The 14,593-nt window shown below is 36.2% G+C and overlaps 1 protein-coding gene across 2 annotated transcripts; it reads left to right on the forward strand.

The window, feature by feature from the left end:
• The first annotated feature begins 758 nt into the window (after nucleotides 1-758).
• On the forward strand, nucleotides 759-9,712 carry KERA (keratocan). 2 transcript variants are annotated; one of them, XM_033058221.1, is made up of 3 exons: nucleotides 759-842; nucleotides 2,379-3,273; nucleotides 7,841-9,712. In XM_033058221.1, the coding sequence occupies exons 2-3, from the start codon at nucleotides 2,388-2,390 to the stop codon at nucleotides 8,011-8,013; spliced, it is 1,059 nt and encodes a 352-aa protein (XP_032914112.1). In that variant the 5' UTR covers nucleotides 759-842; nucleotides 2,379-2,387; the 3' UTR covers nucleotides 8,014-9,712. The 2 variants fall into 2 exon arrangements, with proteins under 2 accessions (XP_032914112.1, XP_032914113.1); XM_033058222.1 differs by lacking the exon at nucleotides 759-842 and adding an exon at nucleotides 872-1,057.
• The last annotated feature ends 4,881 nt before the right edge of the window (nucleotides 9,713-14,593 follow it).

The raw sequence follows: 14,593 nt of genomic DNA on the forward strand, positions 1-14,593 counted from the left end.
TTCAACATTTTTAATTAGTTTTTCCCTTAATATATTTATGTCATTATTCTGGCTTTGAACATTAATAGTTTTTCTGATATGAAGTTGTTACTTTAAGTTTGGACTAAAAAGGAAAACAAAAATCTTCCAAAATACTTAATGTGAGAAATATGTGTCTGTCTTTGGAGAGCAACTTGGCTGCAAAGAGTTTGCTTTAGATCAATGATAAAAGAAAATTGCAAGAGGCACTGGGGAATATTATAACTTTGTAGCAATGTATGTAAATATCTCTCTGAACAAAAAGGAAAAGGTAAGATTTAATCTTTAAAGAACTGAAAATATGTTATTAAAAAATTCTTAACAAATGCTTTTGCTGTCCTCTTCTCCTAATCAAGAATTTAGTCTTTAAATGGCATGACAGCATCTGCATTTAATAAAAATCAAATAAAATATTTCCGTAGAAACAGATGGCACTGGTTTTAATTCTTTGTGGCCAATTCAGGTATTATGAGAATGAGTTATGATGTAAGTCAGCTTTGCATGTAATGTATCTTCTAAAAAAAAAAGCTGAATAAATGTGCACTTTGAGTTACCTGTTTCATCTAAACCAGCTCCCTTCATCTGATAGAACATAAAAAATCAAATGCCTTCAGCGCTGTGGCTGCTTGATATTAAGGCCAGGATTTCCTTCTTTGCCTGCCTAGGTGCTGAGGTGCCTGAGCTGTTTCAGGGGTTAAAAGCTGAAAGCACTGATGCGTATATATGAGGCTGTATTCCTAGAACACGGCTTGTAGCCTGACTCAAGCTATTACAGTCTAACAACAGGGACCAATAGAAAGAGAAGAAGATCCAAGAAAGCTGAGGTAAGCCCAAACTCTGAAACAATGTCAAACTAGAAGCAATAGCTAATAAGGTGTGCATGGAAATACATCTGGGAATACTAGTATGTACTTCCAGTTTTATATGCTGCTAATTCTTAGGAGGACAGGAAACAAACACAGTGGTTAGCAGCCAAAAGCGCTGAATTTACAGGGATTTCTAACTGGCTTCAGATAGCTCCTGGAACTTGACTAACAAGGTAAATTGCTTTATATTTATTTATTTTTTAAAGTATTATTAAGGTTATGAATATTTACAGAGTAAGAAGGTTGCAAATTCCCTGTGTGAAATAGAAATGTTATTCTTTAGAAAGACTTTATTTGTCCCTTTCTTTGGAATGCTTCCAGATAGCAGTTTCTGGGGCTGGAAAAGCTATAGGATACTGCACTTGTTACTGCAAATAGCAATGTTGAAAACTATTGAATTACTACATATCATATGCAGTAACTGAACTGAGCCCTTAACCTTACTGATGCATTAATCCTATGAGAGAACTTACTTTTTATTTAAATATTATTTTTGCCAAAACCAACCTCCTAATTTTGATCAGAAATTTCAGCTATCAGTCTCTCAGCCTCTACACTGAAAAATGCTTGTAATCTTCATGAGTCAGTAAGCCAAATAACAGAGTTTGTAAGGCACTGTTTTTTGTGCTATACAAATATTTTCTTCATATTTGAATTATGGGAGAGGCTAAAAAGGACAAATAATTAAGTAGGAAAATAGCTAAAAGATGCATAAATGCATTTGAATAGTTTGGTTAGGATTTATTTTTTGTGGATGTAATTTGGTTAGGGCTTATTTTTTATGTCATTTAGAGCAGGCATTTGTCTTGTCTGTTTGCTTTAGGGAAGGAAACTTGCAGCTTTGGATATGAGGGTGTGAGTGAGGCGGGGAATGGATTAGTCAAACATATTCCCTCCAAGCTTTTAAAACATGCCCAACAAACAGCTGTTAAAACACTATTTGATCTTCCTCTTTTCAATGAAGACAAAAGACCCTGGAAAATCTGATCCAGATGCCATTATAATTCAAGAGAGAGTAAAAACAGAAAAGAGGGAATGAGTAATTTTAAAAGAAGGAACACTGAGCACAATAGTATTTATATCATCATGATAATGATATCTTTTCTGATGATTAACCATTACATAATGTAGATTATAGGTCTGTACCTTAAGACTTACACAGATTTAAAAGAGGCACTGATTTATTGTCTAAAAATGATCCATATTTTTATATTCTTTGAAATGATACTTGCATGAGCATCAGTTAAACTGGTAGCTAATGTGGAGTCTAAGCTGAAACAGGGAAATGCTTATCAACATATAGCACAGAACTGTTTATACTCCTTATAACACTTTTCAGTTTTTCCTTAGTAGGCAATGGATATTACTCTAGAGGACAGAATTTGGCTGTTTTTAAAGGAAATATTATTTTATATGCAAAACTGTTTTGTTCATCTAGTATGCTGCTAGGGAGTTTCATTGAGAAACAGCTAATTGTTTTTTTCCCCTTCCAAGGCAAACACCATGATTCTAAAAGTTTATACAAGCCTTTGGCTCTTATTCTTGGTCAATTCTGTGTGGACTCGATCTGTGAGACAAGTTTATGATGACCTGGATCCTGACCATTGGTCTCACTATACTTCTGAGTGTCCACAGGAGTGCTTTTGTCCTCCCAGCTTCCCCAATGCATTATACTGCGATAATAAAGGACTTAAGGAAATACCTCCAATTCCAGCGAGAATTTGGTACCTCTATCTTCAAAACAATGAAATTGAAACACTTTCAGAGAAGCCTTTTATGAATGCCACTCATCTGAGATGGATAAATCTGAACAAGAACAAGATCACAAACAATGGAATTGAGAGTGGTGTGCTGAGCAAGCTGAAAAGACTGCTTTACTTATTCCTGGAAGATAATGAATTGGAAGAGGTGCCTGCCCCATTACCAGTGGGTCTGGAGCAGCTAAGACTAGCTAAAAACAAAATCTCCAAAATCCCAGAAGGAGTCTTCAGCCACTTGGAAAACCTTACTATGTTAGACCTGCACCAGAACAGTTTGTTGGACAGCGCTCTTCAAAGTGACACCTTCCAAGGACTCAACAACCTCATGCAACTCAACATAGCAAAAAACTCACTTAAGAAAATGCCTCTAAGCATTCCAGCTAATACACTGCAGCTGTTTTTGGACAACAACTCCATCGAAGTCATACCAGAAAACTACTTCAGTGCCATACCCAAAGTGACTTTCCTTAGGCTGAACTACAATAAATTATCTGATGATGGTATCCCCCCAAATGGGTTTAACGTTTCATCTATTCTAGACCTACAGCTGTCTCACAATCAGCTCACTAAAATTCCACCAATCAATGCTCACCTTGAGCACCTTCATCTTGATCACAACAAAATCAAAAGTAAGTGTGTATTACCAGCGTGGGACCTTTCAAAACCATATCTATTTTAAATGTCTACTTAACTATAAAAATGCTCTTTGAGATAAAGTGATTAAAATAATAGAATCATTGAAAAATTTGGGAAGGAAGGGACCTCTAGAGGTCATTTATTTCAACCTTCCAGCAATAAGAAGGGACACTTGATAAGGTTTCTCAGAGCCCTGTCCAGCATGACCTTGACATTTGCCAGGGATGGGACATCCACCACCTCTCTCAGCAAAATGCTTTTGTGTTTTACTGATTTTACAGCACATTTGTTCTGTAAGATTTATGTCCTCAAAAGGGCATTTTGTGTAAATGAGACAAGGTTTTGTACCCAAGGTAACCAAAGTCTGTCGGTTTTAATTGTTTCACTTCCAGGACTGTTTCCAAATTCATCCAGGTATAGAGAGGGTGTGGTGGTTAGGGACATTGCATACTCTATATAATGAAAGTATCTACTCAGTAAGTACTTCATTTCATGCCAAAAGCCAAAATAAAAGTGATGACTTTTTATTCACCACTGTATAGAAGAAATCAAGGTTTCTATATTTATCTTCCCATCATGGTGATTTAATTGAATACATGGTCCCTTATCACTTTTTTGTGCCATTAGTTCAAGAATAAACTAAAAATAATGGTTTGGCTTTTGTATGAAACAAGGACCTATGAAAGGAAGATACTTATTGATAATTTACATTTATTCATTGCATTTGGCAAAATAAAAGTGTGAAATCATGTAAATAAAAAGAAAAATTGCATAACTGGCACATATTTAAATGGCCTGCAAGAATTCTAACTGTTAATTAAAGTTCATGACAGATTTTTTTTCTGAGTATATTTAATTGCCCCCTGGATACTAAGGGATTTATTTTAATTGCTTCACTGCAACACCTCAGGTGCAGACTTTATTCTGTCACTTCAAGTGACACAAAAGTGAAATCAATGGAATGTAGCCTGTCCAGTTTCAGAACAGTTTTGTGTCTAGGTAGTATTTAAAGAGCTTTGCAGTCCTCTTCCTTCCCCAAATAAGTTTGACAAAATTTAAGACCATGATAATTAACTTTTGTTGCATGTGCAAAATCAAGTATCATGTTCTGATGACACATGACCTCTGAAACTGAATCGTGATAGTTTTCTGCAAGTCTTGTATTCCTTAATGCCTTTACCACCTTTCAAAAATCATTGAATCATTGTCAACTTAAGAACAAAACTGCCTCTATTAAAAAAAAAAAAAAAAAAAAAAAAAGAAAGGAATTCTTAGTAACTGAATATGAAATAGTTGTAACCTGATAGCTCAAAAGAAAATTGAAAATTGGGTATAGCACAATTGTTCAAGAAGTAAGGGACAATGACACAGTCATCATGAGACATTGCTCTAATAGATAATAACTTAAAGAGCCTTTAGCATTGCAAACAAGGAATGTAGCTCCATCAGACCAGAGTAATAAGAGCTGATATTAATTCTGTAGATTGGTTTTGTCTTCTTAAACCCAGATCAATCATTATTTTAAGATAATCAATGTAAAAAGTTTGAAAGAAAAATATCTGTAAAGTCCTAATCTGGTTTCTTCACAAAAGAGTCCTGCTGAAGGTTTACTTTACTTTTATGTGTGCAGTACAAGCCCTTTTTATCATGTTAATTCTCAGTATTCCTGCACAACTGCAAATCACTGCTTTATTTTCTGCTGGTGAATCACAGTTACACTGTGGTCATTGCAAGAGTTCAGCAAGACATCAGCATTTCCATGTAAATACCATTTGTCTGTTTTATTGCATGTTACTTTGTAATATCAATTCTTCCTATGTGTTCATGGTCTTATTTCTCCAGAGATAATTTATGAAGATATAGGGCCTTCTGAAGCTCAGGAAAACCAATGATAGCCTCATCATTTGTCTCAGTGCAACAAGAATTTCACCTGCAGTCTCTTCCCTAAGGATCTCAATCCACAGAGGAAAAATACTATTCTAATTTTGGAAGTAAAATCAACCTAAAACCAAAACTAATTATGGTTCCAACAGATTTGCAACACATTTATTCCATGGCATTTGAAAACACATACCTACATATTTACCTAGTAGATACACTTGTGAGGCTCTGGGGAGTTGTTAAGTAGTGGAAAAGAGAATGTTAAAGTAAATAAAGAGAAGGTATGAAATGATAATGTAAAAAGTGAGCAAGGGTAAGAAGGTGATATTATTGCAGTGCTGTCAAAGGACAGATGAAAGGGAGCAAGCAGTAAGTTCCCCTGGAAGAATACCAGGAGGCTGAGATAGATACCGTGAACTAATATTATTCCATATGCAGAGAAAGAAAGAAATCCTTGGGCCATATATCTAAATTTTGTTCCGAAATTTTAAGTTTTACTGGAAGAGAAACAGGATCTTCTGCAGCTCTTCATCAGACATACAGTATTAGCCTTTGATGAGAACCTCTTTGGCAGTTTTTCCCTTACAGCAGCTCTAGATTTCATGTTTAAACATTACAGGACATAACAATTCTGTTGACAAGTGGTGGAATTCATCTTCTTTGAATAAACAATCCTAGATTCTTGGATCTAATTTGTCGTAGTCATACAGACCTCCTACTCGATGGAAATAGATTCTCAATTGCTGTAAGTCCCCTTTTGGATGTATTCATCTCTCTCTCTAGGGTTTATAAAGAGACTCCAAATGGTTTACTTAGGCTGATGCAACTTCCTCATGGATCAGTTTAGGCAAGGTGAATTGTCACTCTGGAAGGAAAGACTTGTTCCTCCTACTTTAACAAAATAAATTAATATATCCATGAAGAGTATTGAAAGAGAGAAAAAGAGAGAGGCTTTTACACTCCCCTGATAGTTTGGGTAGAATTTACTGTTTATGGTAAGAGAACAATAAAACCCAAACCAATTCATGCCACAAATCACCAGGAAATAACTTCTTCCTAGGTGGCCTGTGGCTAGATAACTGCTGACTCACTTCAAGGCTGGAGTAATTAACCCAGTGGAAATGGGTACAGTGAGACAGTTTCTGGGTCAGAGAAGACAGAAATTTAGGACACACTTTAAGCCATCTTGTCTCTATGAACAGTAGTGCTGACCAATCAAAGGAGATATTTTCTGCTACATGGTGTTGATTCACCTAAAACTTTCAATAGCTGCTTTCATAATGAAAATTCTTAAGCTTTCTGTGTTGTAAATTCACACATAAAAATAAGTTGTTGCTTGTTTCTTCCATGAATACCAAAAACTTTGCCAACATTAATCAAATTTCACAAGATAAACAAACACATTTCAATATCACGGGTACAACAAAAGCTTCAGGTCTTGGCCAAGTGGATGTATTTATCTAGTTCCCATGACAAAGATAAAGTCCACTTCCAAGATGTTGCAAACATCTGGGCAGTTTTTCAAAATAAAGTAGAAGCGGGGGAAAGTAAGTTATGGGGAAAAAAAGAAAAGTAAGTTATTTTTTTATTTTTACTTCATAGCATTTCTCTGATTTTGGGGATTTTAGTCAGAAAATTTGTGCATGGTATCATTACTAAATATTAAGGGAGAATTTTTCTTCCTATCACTTTTTAGTAAAAAATCTTATTCAAAAAAATCTGTTACATATGCATTCTCCATTCACTTTTTTTTTTTTTTCAAGTTAGTCTGGGGCCAAGATCCTCAAGCAGTCAGATCAATCCAAAAATATCATAATTTGGTCTAGGGAACTTGACATCTTTGATAAACAAGCACTACTTCAGTGTTTTCTGGAGGCCATTTTGAGGCTGAAATAGGGCAGCAGCTGCCTGACTATTTAACAATTGAAGAGAAAATACAAGAAGCATTTTAGCCAAGTAGCAGTGCAGAGGTAACCTAGAGGAGACATAAAGCCCAAGCTATTCAACAGTTATGAATAAGGGTAATGATTGAAGACAAAGTTTCAAATTTTATCTGTACAGAAACAAATTATGTGTGATGTACATAGAATTTTCAGGATATGTTAGCTTCCAGATTAGGAAGAAAAATATCCCATTGCACAAGTTATATTCTTGCAATTAAAACCAACTCCACTTAATAATGTGAGAGAACAGAAAAGTACAGATGTTAAAAATTAAAAACACTATACAAAAAGTTCCTCTGTTTCAATACTGCTATTGTTTTGAATGCAAGATCTTCATTAGGGAATATTATCAGCCGAAAATTAATGTACTGTCATTGAAATAAAATGTTCAAAACCCTTCAGAAGTAATCTTGCCTTGCTCTCTCAGAGTGTAAAAAACTATTTCTCAATGCTTGCCACGTAGTTGTCTAACTTAGTATCCTCTTTGTCCAAGAAAAAATATGTATCTAATGGCCTTTTTTTTCATAATTGTAGCACAGTAAATATGTGATTCACTGATCCAGATCACTTTATATGAAGATACTTGTTCTCAATCAACAAAGTATTTAAATGGTAACAAAAGCAATAGTCTCCCATGCTAACATCAGTGGAAGTTTATTTTATTTGTGTCCTAAGTGAATTATCTTCATGAATTTTTCCCATGGAAATAACCTAACATGTTGATCTACATTTTCAGGTGTCAATGGCACTCAAATATGCCCAGTTTCCATTGCCCTAGAGGAAGATTATGGTTATTATGGCAACATCCCTCGGCTCCGATACCTTCGTCTGGATGGAAATGAAATTCAGCCTCCAATCCCGTTGGACATCATGATTTGTTTCCGACTACTTCAAGCTGTTGTTATATAAAGATATTGCAGTGTCACTCTTGTACTGCAGGAGTGCTAAGATATGAGTTTTGCTGGAATGAAATTTGTTCTAACTCATAAATCAAGAAGTACCAGCTTTATTTGACTTTATTTTTTTCTTTGCTTGTATCTTTTCTATGACTGAAAAAGTTTTTCTTTCAGAAAGGATTTTGTATGGACGTGAAACATGTCCTTAAACTCATAATGTGAATATATTGAAAATCATTGGTGTAAGATCCCAAATATTCCAGAGAAATTTCTTGCCTACTCCATCTTTCTTGTCAAATGTGACAATGCCTACCCTACTAACATTATTCCTATAGACAAGTTATGTGTCCTTATTTTGTTATATAGAAGCTAACACAATCAATTTGGGTGCAGTTGGTCAAATGCATACACTAATAAAATCATGAGCTGCATGATTTCTAGTTATCAGAACTGCTACTGGCATTTCAGATAGTGAGTCGTGGTGAACAACCACTGAACATGCAAATAACCCATAAATTGCTGTCATCCTTTGAAGACTAATACTTTTAAGGCAAAAAGTACATGAGGCTTAACATCCAAAGCACTATACTGAATATATATCACTGTAGGGTTTCATTCAGTGATTTTCAGAACTGGTATAAACTAATCCAACTCAAATCCAGGGGCAAGATAACATGAGATGTAATCTTGTTTTCTCAAAGGCCCAGTTTTCTTCTGTTTTATTCAATTTCTAGATGTTTTTTCTGCAGTTTTGGGATTGTCATTGAATATTTGGTTAATTTTAGTTTGCAGAGAGATACAACCAAGAATTGTAATGATTACATATTTCACAGACTAGGTACTTCATAAAAATTTGAATTGCTAGTTAATGCAACGGTGATAAAGAGAAACAAGACATACATCCCCTCCCAATTATTTACTGAAGTAGGAAAACACTTGCGTAGTAATTGTATCATTTAAGCAAATACAATCAACTCTGAGCAGTATTCATCTCCTAATTCACATACATGCAAACAATAATACTGGATTTTATAGAAGTCCAGATTATTAGAACACAATACATTAGCAATTCACAAGGGAGATATCAGAAGGAAACTTTTTATGAAACATGGTTGATTTTATCAAATCTAGTTTATTTTTTCTATTTCATAATATTGACATTTCAATAAATTACTTCAATATTAGAGTGTACTATTCACTGAGACAGTATGACATTTCTGCTACCCAGCACAACAGACTATCCATCAGTCATTATTTTAATCTTCTTGCATCTCTAGATAGAAGCAATTAGTTGCTCTATCCATCTATTTCTAACATTTTAAGACTGGCCTCAGTAGCAAGCATTTAAAGACTATGCACATGGTACAATTTTTGCTTTGCAGATTAGGTATTTTCTTAAAAGTATACATTTAAAAGTGTTGAGAACTGTAATTTCTGACAGTCAATCCTTTTTAACTGAAAATCAGGCCTTATTCTGCTCCAGAGAACTTGTGGAAAAAGCCTAGTATAGAAACTCGGCATAGGAATAACCCATTCAGAAATCTGATCTCTAAACCATTTATTTTTTGCTGTTCTTTTTATGTGATTCCTGAGAAATTCCTGCCCCTCTAACAAAAGTATTTTCTGTACCTCTGTGTTCACCCCATATAAAAAAAAACAACCATATTTAAAGATTCTTTACAATATATATGCATGTTTAGCTATGTTCTTTAGTCAATAATAGTACAGTAATTTATTTTTGGATAAAGAATTATGTGACAATACTACTAATTAAATTATAACAATAATTATGTTCTTGTACTTTGGCATTAATTTCTACTTTAAACAAAGGACAAACACATATAATCCAAAGTGAACATTCACAGGCATATATTGCATTTATAGATATTATTTACAGTTCTAATTGTACAGCAAAGCATCTGGAAGATCCAGTAAAAAAATTACTACCCTTTTAGGCGCTGTATACACATTGAAGAAAAGACTAAACCTTCCCCAAAGAGATGTTAAGCTTACATATGGCAAAGGTTGATATGTAAAATCATAAAAGGATACTAGAGCATCAAGGTACTCCGTGAGCTGCATTATGTGATAGAATCAGGAGCACAAGATCTGATGAAAGAATTTTTAATTTTCACCAAGTGTACTGCTAGTTTTCCAGCTCAGTGTAATGTGGAAATCCTTCTGGATTGGTCCTTCAAATAGTAGGTACTATCCTATGCAACAGTTCTAGAACACATGCAGACTGATGCCCAAGATCAGTTTCTGCCAAATCCCAGTTAATCTAAGTGAAGTGACACATCCAGGACAAATGTCTATTGGGCTGAAGAGCTGCTGCTGCCAAGTGCTCTGTATTCCATACCTTTGATACAATGCACTGACTCCACATCTGGGAACTATTTCATAAGGAGAAAATCTTAAGTATTCTCACTTAGGCTAATTTGATCCATCTTGATGCTCTCTCCCAGAACCAGCTCTACTCGTGAAGTAAAACAAAAAACAGTTGCTGCGGTGACCTTCACAAAATAAATCAGTACTGATTGGGGTTAAGCTTTTTGCTGCATGTACACAGGCATTTGCAACCATTTTAATATTCTTAAAGATCCTGGGAAAGTTGGTGAAATTTCCTTTCAGACTATAGTAGCAGACCTAAATTGCATTATTGTGTGGCACTAAACAATGTAGGCTTTTAGCCACTACACAGTCAGTTCATTCATTGTGCCAGAAGACTGTAAAGGAATATCTAAAGCACATTGTCTTTTTCCCATTGCTGAGACCCTCTAACACAATGCAAAAAGCATCACTGTTCTTGAAAGTCTGATGGCAATTCTTCCTAATCCAAGATTTCACTAAGAATTCCCACTGATATTTCCTGGTTCAGAAAAAATTGTGCTCGTTTCCTCTGAAAAATGGAGGAACACATCTCTCAACTGTCCTGTCTGAAAGTGCAGCTGGCATAATAAAACAGCCATTTACTTCCCTTACTTGTCAGAACACATTGCAAACAGTATTGAATGGAATACTGTATACAGAAACAAAAGACGTTTACAAGGATGAGAAGCTGAGGAGGGTAAGGGTACTGCAACCATGGTCAATCACCAATCAAACCACAAACACCTAGTGCTTTTTGCAGAAATCTATATTACATATTAGGTAATTTTGGAATTAGGGTTGTTAACACAGATGTACTATCACCTCACCCCAGGGTACACACAGTTGCCTTGTAAAGAAAAGCATTAAAGCAAAGTGAGAGACTCAAGAACTGAAAAACACCCAGACGTTTCTGACATGTCTGCCAGAATGATTGGAGGCTGGCATGCTGGATCTATCAAAAGGCTGTAGGGTTTTATAACACAGCTGTCTCTGCAGGAAGAAAAGTCCTTTTCAGATGTTGCCAGTATAGTTAAAAATTTAGCCACATGTATGATTCTCCCTGCTCCTTATTGTTGTCTGGCATTTTCTGTTTCTTTCTCAAGAGTCCAGTGTGCTATCACTATTCTTCAAATTTTGAGTGAAAAAAACCACCATAACAATCATGCATAGAAGCTAGTGACCACAGCAGCCTGTATGACACCTGAAGGAAGAAACAAAACATTGGGGTAAAAATTTGGAAGACAGTTAGCAAACTAATTTGCATGTTTACTATTACTAACTCCAGCACAAATATTTTTTTTTTTTTACCCAGAATTGCTTACCTATATTTATTCATGGCAATAGACACTACAGAACACTACACTGTCTGTGTACTGATACTCAGAAATAGTTATAACCACTTCAGATCAAGTGTATGAAGCAATATCCATAATTCATGTCATGTTCTGCCCTAGCTTACTATCTGACCCATTAGCAGAAGTGATATTGTTTCTAAGCCCTGTGCTTGCTCTAGCAGTGCTAGTTCCAGTAAACCTACACTTTAATGGATTCAAAACCTTTGCCAAAACAGTTTTTTCTTATACTCCCTGCACTGTTGCCAACAGCCAGTATATTCTTCTTAGTGGTTCTGTTTTGATTTCTGTAGCAGAGGAATGAGCCCAGAGGAGGGTCACTAAGCTGATCAGAAGGCTGGAACACTCTACTGTGGAGGCAGAGAGGGTTGTGGCTGTTCAGCCTGGAGAAGAGAAGGCTTCAGAGGAGCTGTGGGTGCCCTATGCTTGGAAGAGTTCACGGCCAGGTTGGATGAGGCTCTGAGCTACCTGGTGTGATGGAAGGTTCGATGCCCATGACAGAGCTCTTGGAACTAGATCCTAAAGATCTGTCCCAATCTAAATCACTCTATGACTCTATGTTTTTTTTACCAAACTATCTTCCTGTCAGCTTGATTAAGTTTGGTTTCTTCAACATTCGTTTATCCATCTTCGTGTGTGTGGCATTAATGTCTGTCCTGGTGTCCTGGCCTTTCCTGGCAGTTCAGCTCCATCAGGAACTCCCCATGGAAAGGGTTGTCCTGACTGGACACAGCTACATCGGCAGAACAGCCACACTGCTCACAGCTCTCACACCTCCTCTGGTGCCTGTGTGCAGACCCAGGCTGGTGCTGTCTTGCAGGTAGAGCATATCTGGAAATCTCATTTCCAAGGCTTCCTCTCCCCACTGCCAATCCTTTTTGTAAGAAAATTTATGAAGAAACTGGAATTACATATTCCACAAAGAAAAGCCATTCTTAATTAGGGACTGGGGCAATGAAAGTGACGTATGGGCTCAGCTCTCAGTGAAGCTAGGATTTTTCAATAATTTTTTATTCATTAAAATGGTCTGTCACAATTTTTATGAAATGTTCATGGATTCAGAAAAAAAAATGAAAATAATCTCAGCCAGAGGAAAGGAAAGAAAAAAAAAAATAGTGTTCATGCTTCTTACTTAATATTCTTGTTGCTAAGACATCCATGCCCTTCACCAGTTAATGAAAAGCTTGAATTTGTCTGAAATCATGCTCCCAGTGCTAGGAAGCCTATTTCGAGGACGGTATTCTCCTTGTGATGCTCTACTTTGTTACAGGATTTGAAATAATCACCGATTCTGTCTCTTGGCAGTGAGGATAGGCTTCATGGTATTACAGGATCTAGGCTCAAGACCCTGTCTGAATCAGAAGCAGACTGATTTTTGTGTTTTTCTCTGAGGAGGTTGTTTTCAGCACCAGACTAGAGACTCAGACTGCTTTGTGAATCCAAAGATTTGTTTCTTTTAATGACTGGAACTGCTCCCAATGAAGAAGACTGATGGTGAGCCTTCTCAACTCTGCTTAGCAGCAGAATAGAAGTGAATTACACTTAAAATGTCTTTGACAAATTTGCCAGGAACAAGGTCCCCAAATTCCCTGCCTCTGAATTGCTGATCAAATTGGGAAGAAAAAGCTGTGCATGAAGGTTTTCTCTCAAATTCCCAGTGGTTTGTGTCTTTTAAAAAGCTACTTATTTATGTGTTTATTTTGGTTTGGTGCAAGTTCTTTAACATCAAATTTAAAATACCACATATGAACATGGTGCGAGGGTTTTTTTTCATTTTTATATGAAGAAGAAGACTGAAATAATTAATTCCTCCTCAAATAAATATAAATACTTTTTACTTTGGACTGACCATCAAATAAACAGACAATCGGAAAAGCGAATTTTCTGTTCTCAAGACAAAATTTTCATACTTTATTTTTTACCTCCACTGTTCATTATTTACATCTTCATTCTGTCTGGGGTCAAAGTAGCAGACTTATTAGGTATTGAGGAACATTGAGAATTATTTCAGTTGCAGTTTTATACATGCTTCTGATTTTCCTCAAAGCATTAAAAAGACTTGTGCATGTATTTTCCTACCTTTTTGAACCCTGCACTACAGGTCCCTATTTTATTCAGGGTGTTCCCAGGGGTTCAAGGCTTTCTGTGGTGAGTACTTTCCCTATATTTATATCCTCTGCACCTCCTGGTGCTCATGTAGTTTTAATTCCTGCTGGTTTAATGCTAGCTCCGTACCGGGATTTTTCCCAATGTTAGTACTGTAAGGCATGTTTCTGATGGGCTGCTTCTGACATGGGTCATCTGGGTTTGGTGAGGGAATGACAGCCTGGGTGTCTTGTGTCTGAGGAGCTGAAGCAAATAACCAGCAGATCAACTTATGAAGGCACTGAATTATGTGGAGGAATCAATGCAAAAATGGGTTCAACAACTCAGTAAAGTCTATTTCGTCACAAACATGCAAGGCAGAAAAGCATCTAGAGCAAGACAGACAGAGATGAAGGTGCAATTGGAGCAAACTGCCAAACTCAAAAGTATGAACTCAAACTCACAAGTATTTGTACAGGTCTTACCTATCATGCAGCTTGGGCAGATTGCTGCTAAGGCATAAACCCAGAGGGACTTCAGAGAGAAGAAACAGTGGAAAGCTGTGAATGCAGAAATGGAAACACTTTTATTGCCTCTTACTGCCTCTTTTGTTTGCACTGGTTGAATTAACACTCACAGAGTTTTCTGCTAGTGTGTAAGGATTTGTCTCTTGTTTATGTTATCACAGGTAAACAGTAGGTTGTCAACAGGGCTTGTTTGAAACTTTTTTTTTCTGTACTGATCAGTGTGATCAGCCATTAGGCAGCATTTCTAGATCTCCAGAAT

The sequence above is a fragment of the Catharus ustulatus genome, chromosome 4 (assembly GCF_009819885.2).
Source record: "Catharus ustulatus isolate bCatUst1 chromosome 4, bCatUst1.pri.v2, whole genome shotgun sequence".
Classification (NCBI taxonomy): domain Eukaryota; kingdom Metazoa; phylum Chordata; class Aves; order Passeriformes; family Turdidae; genus Catharus; species Catharus ustulatus.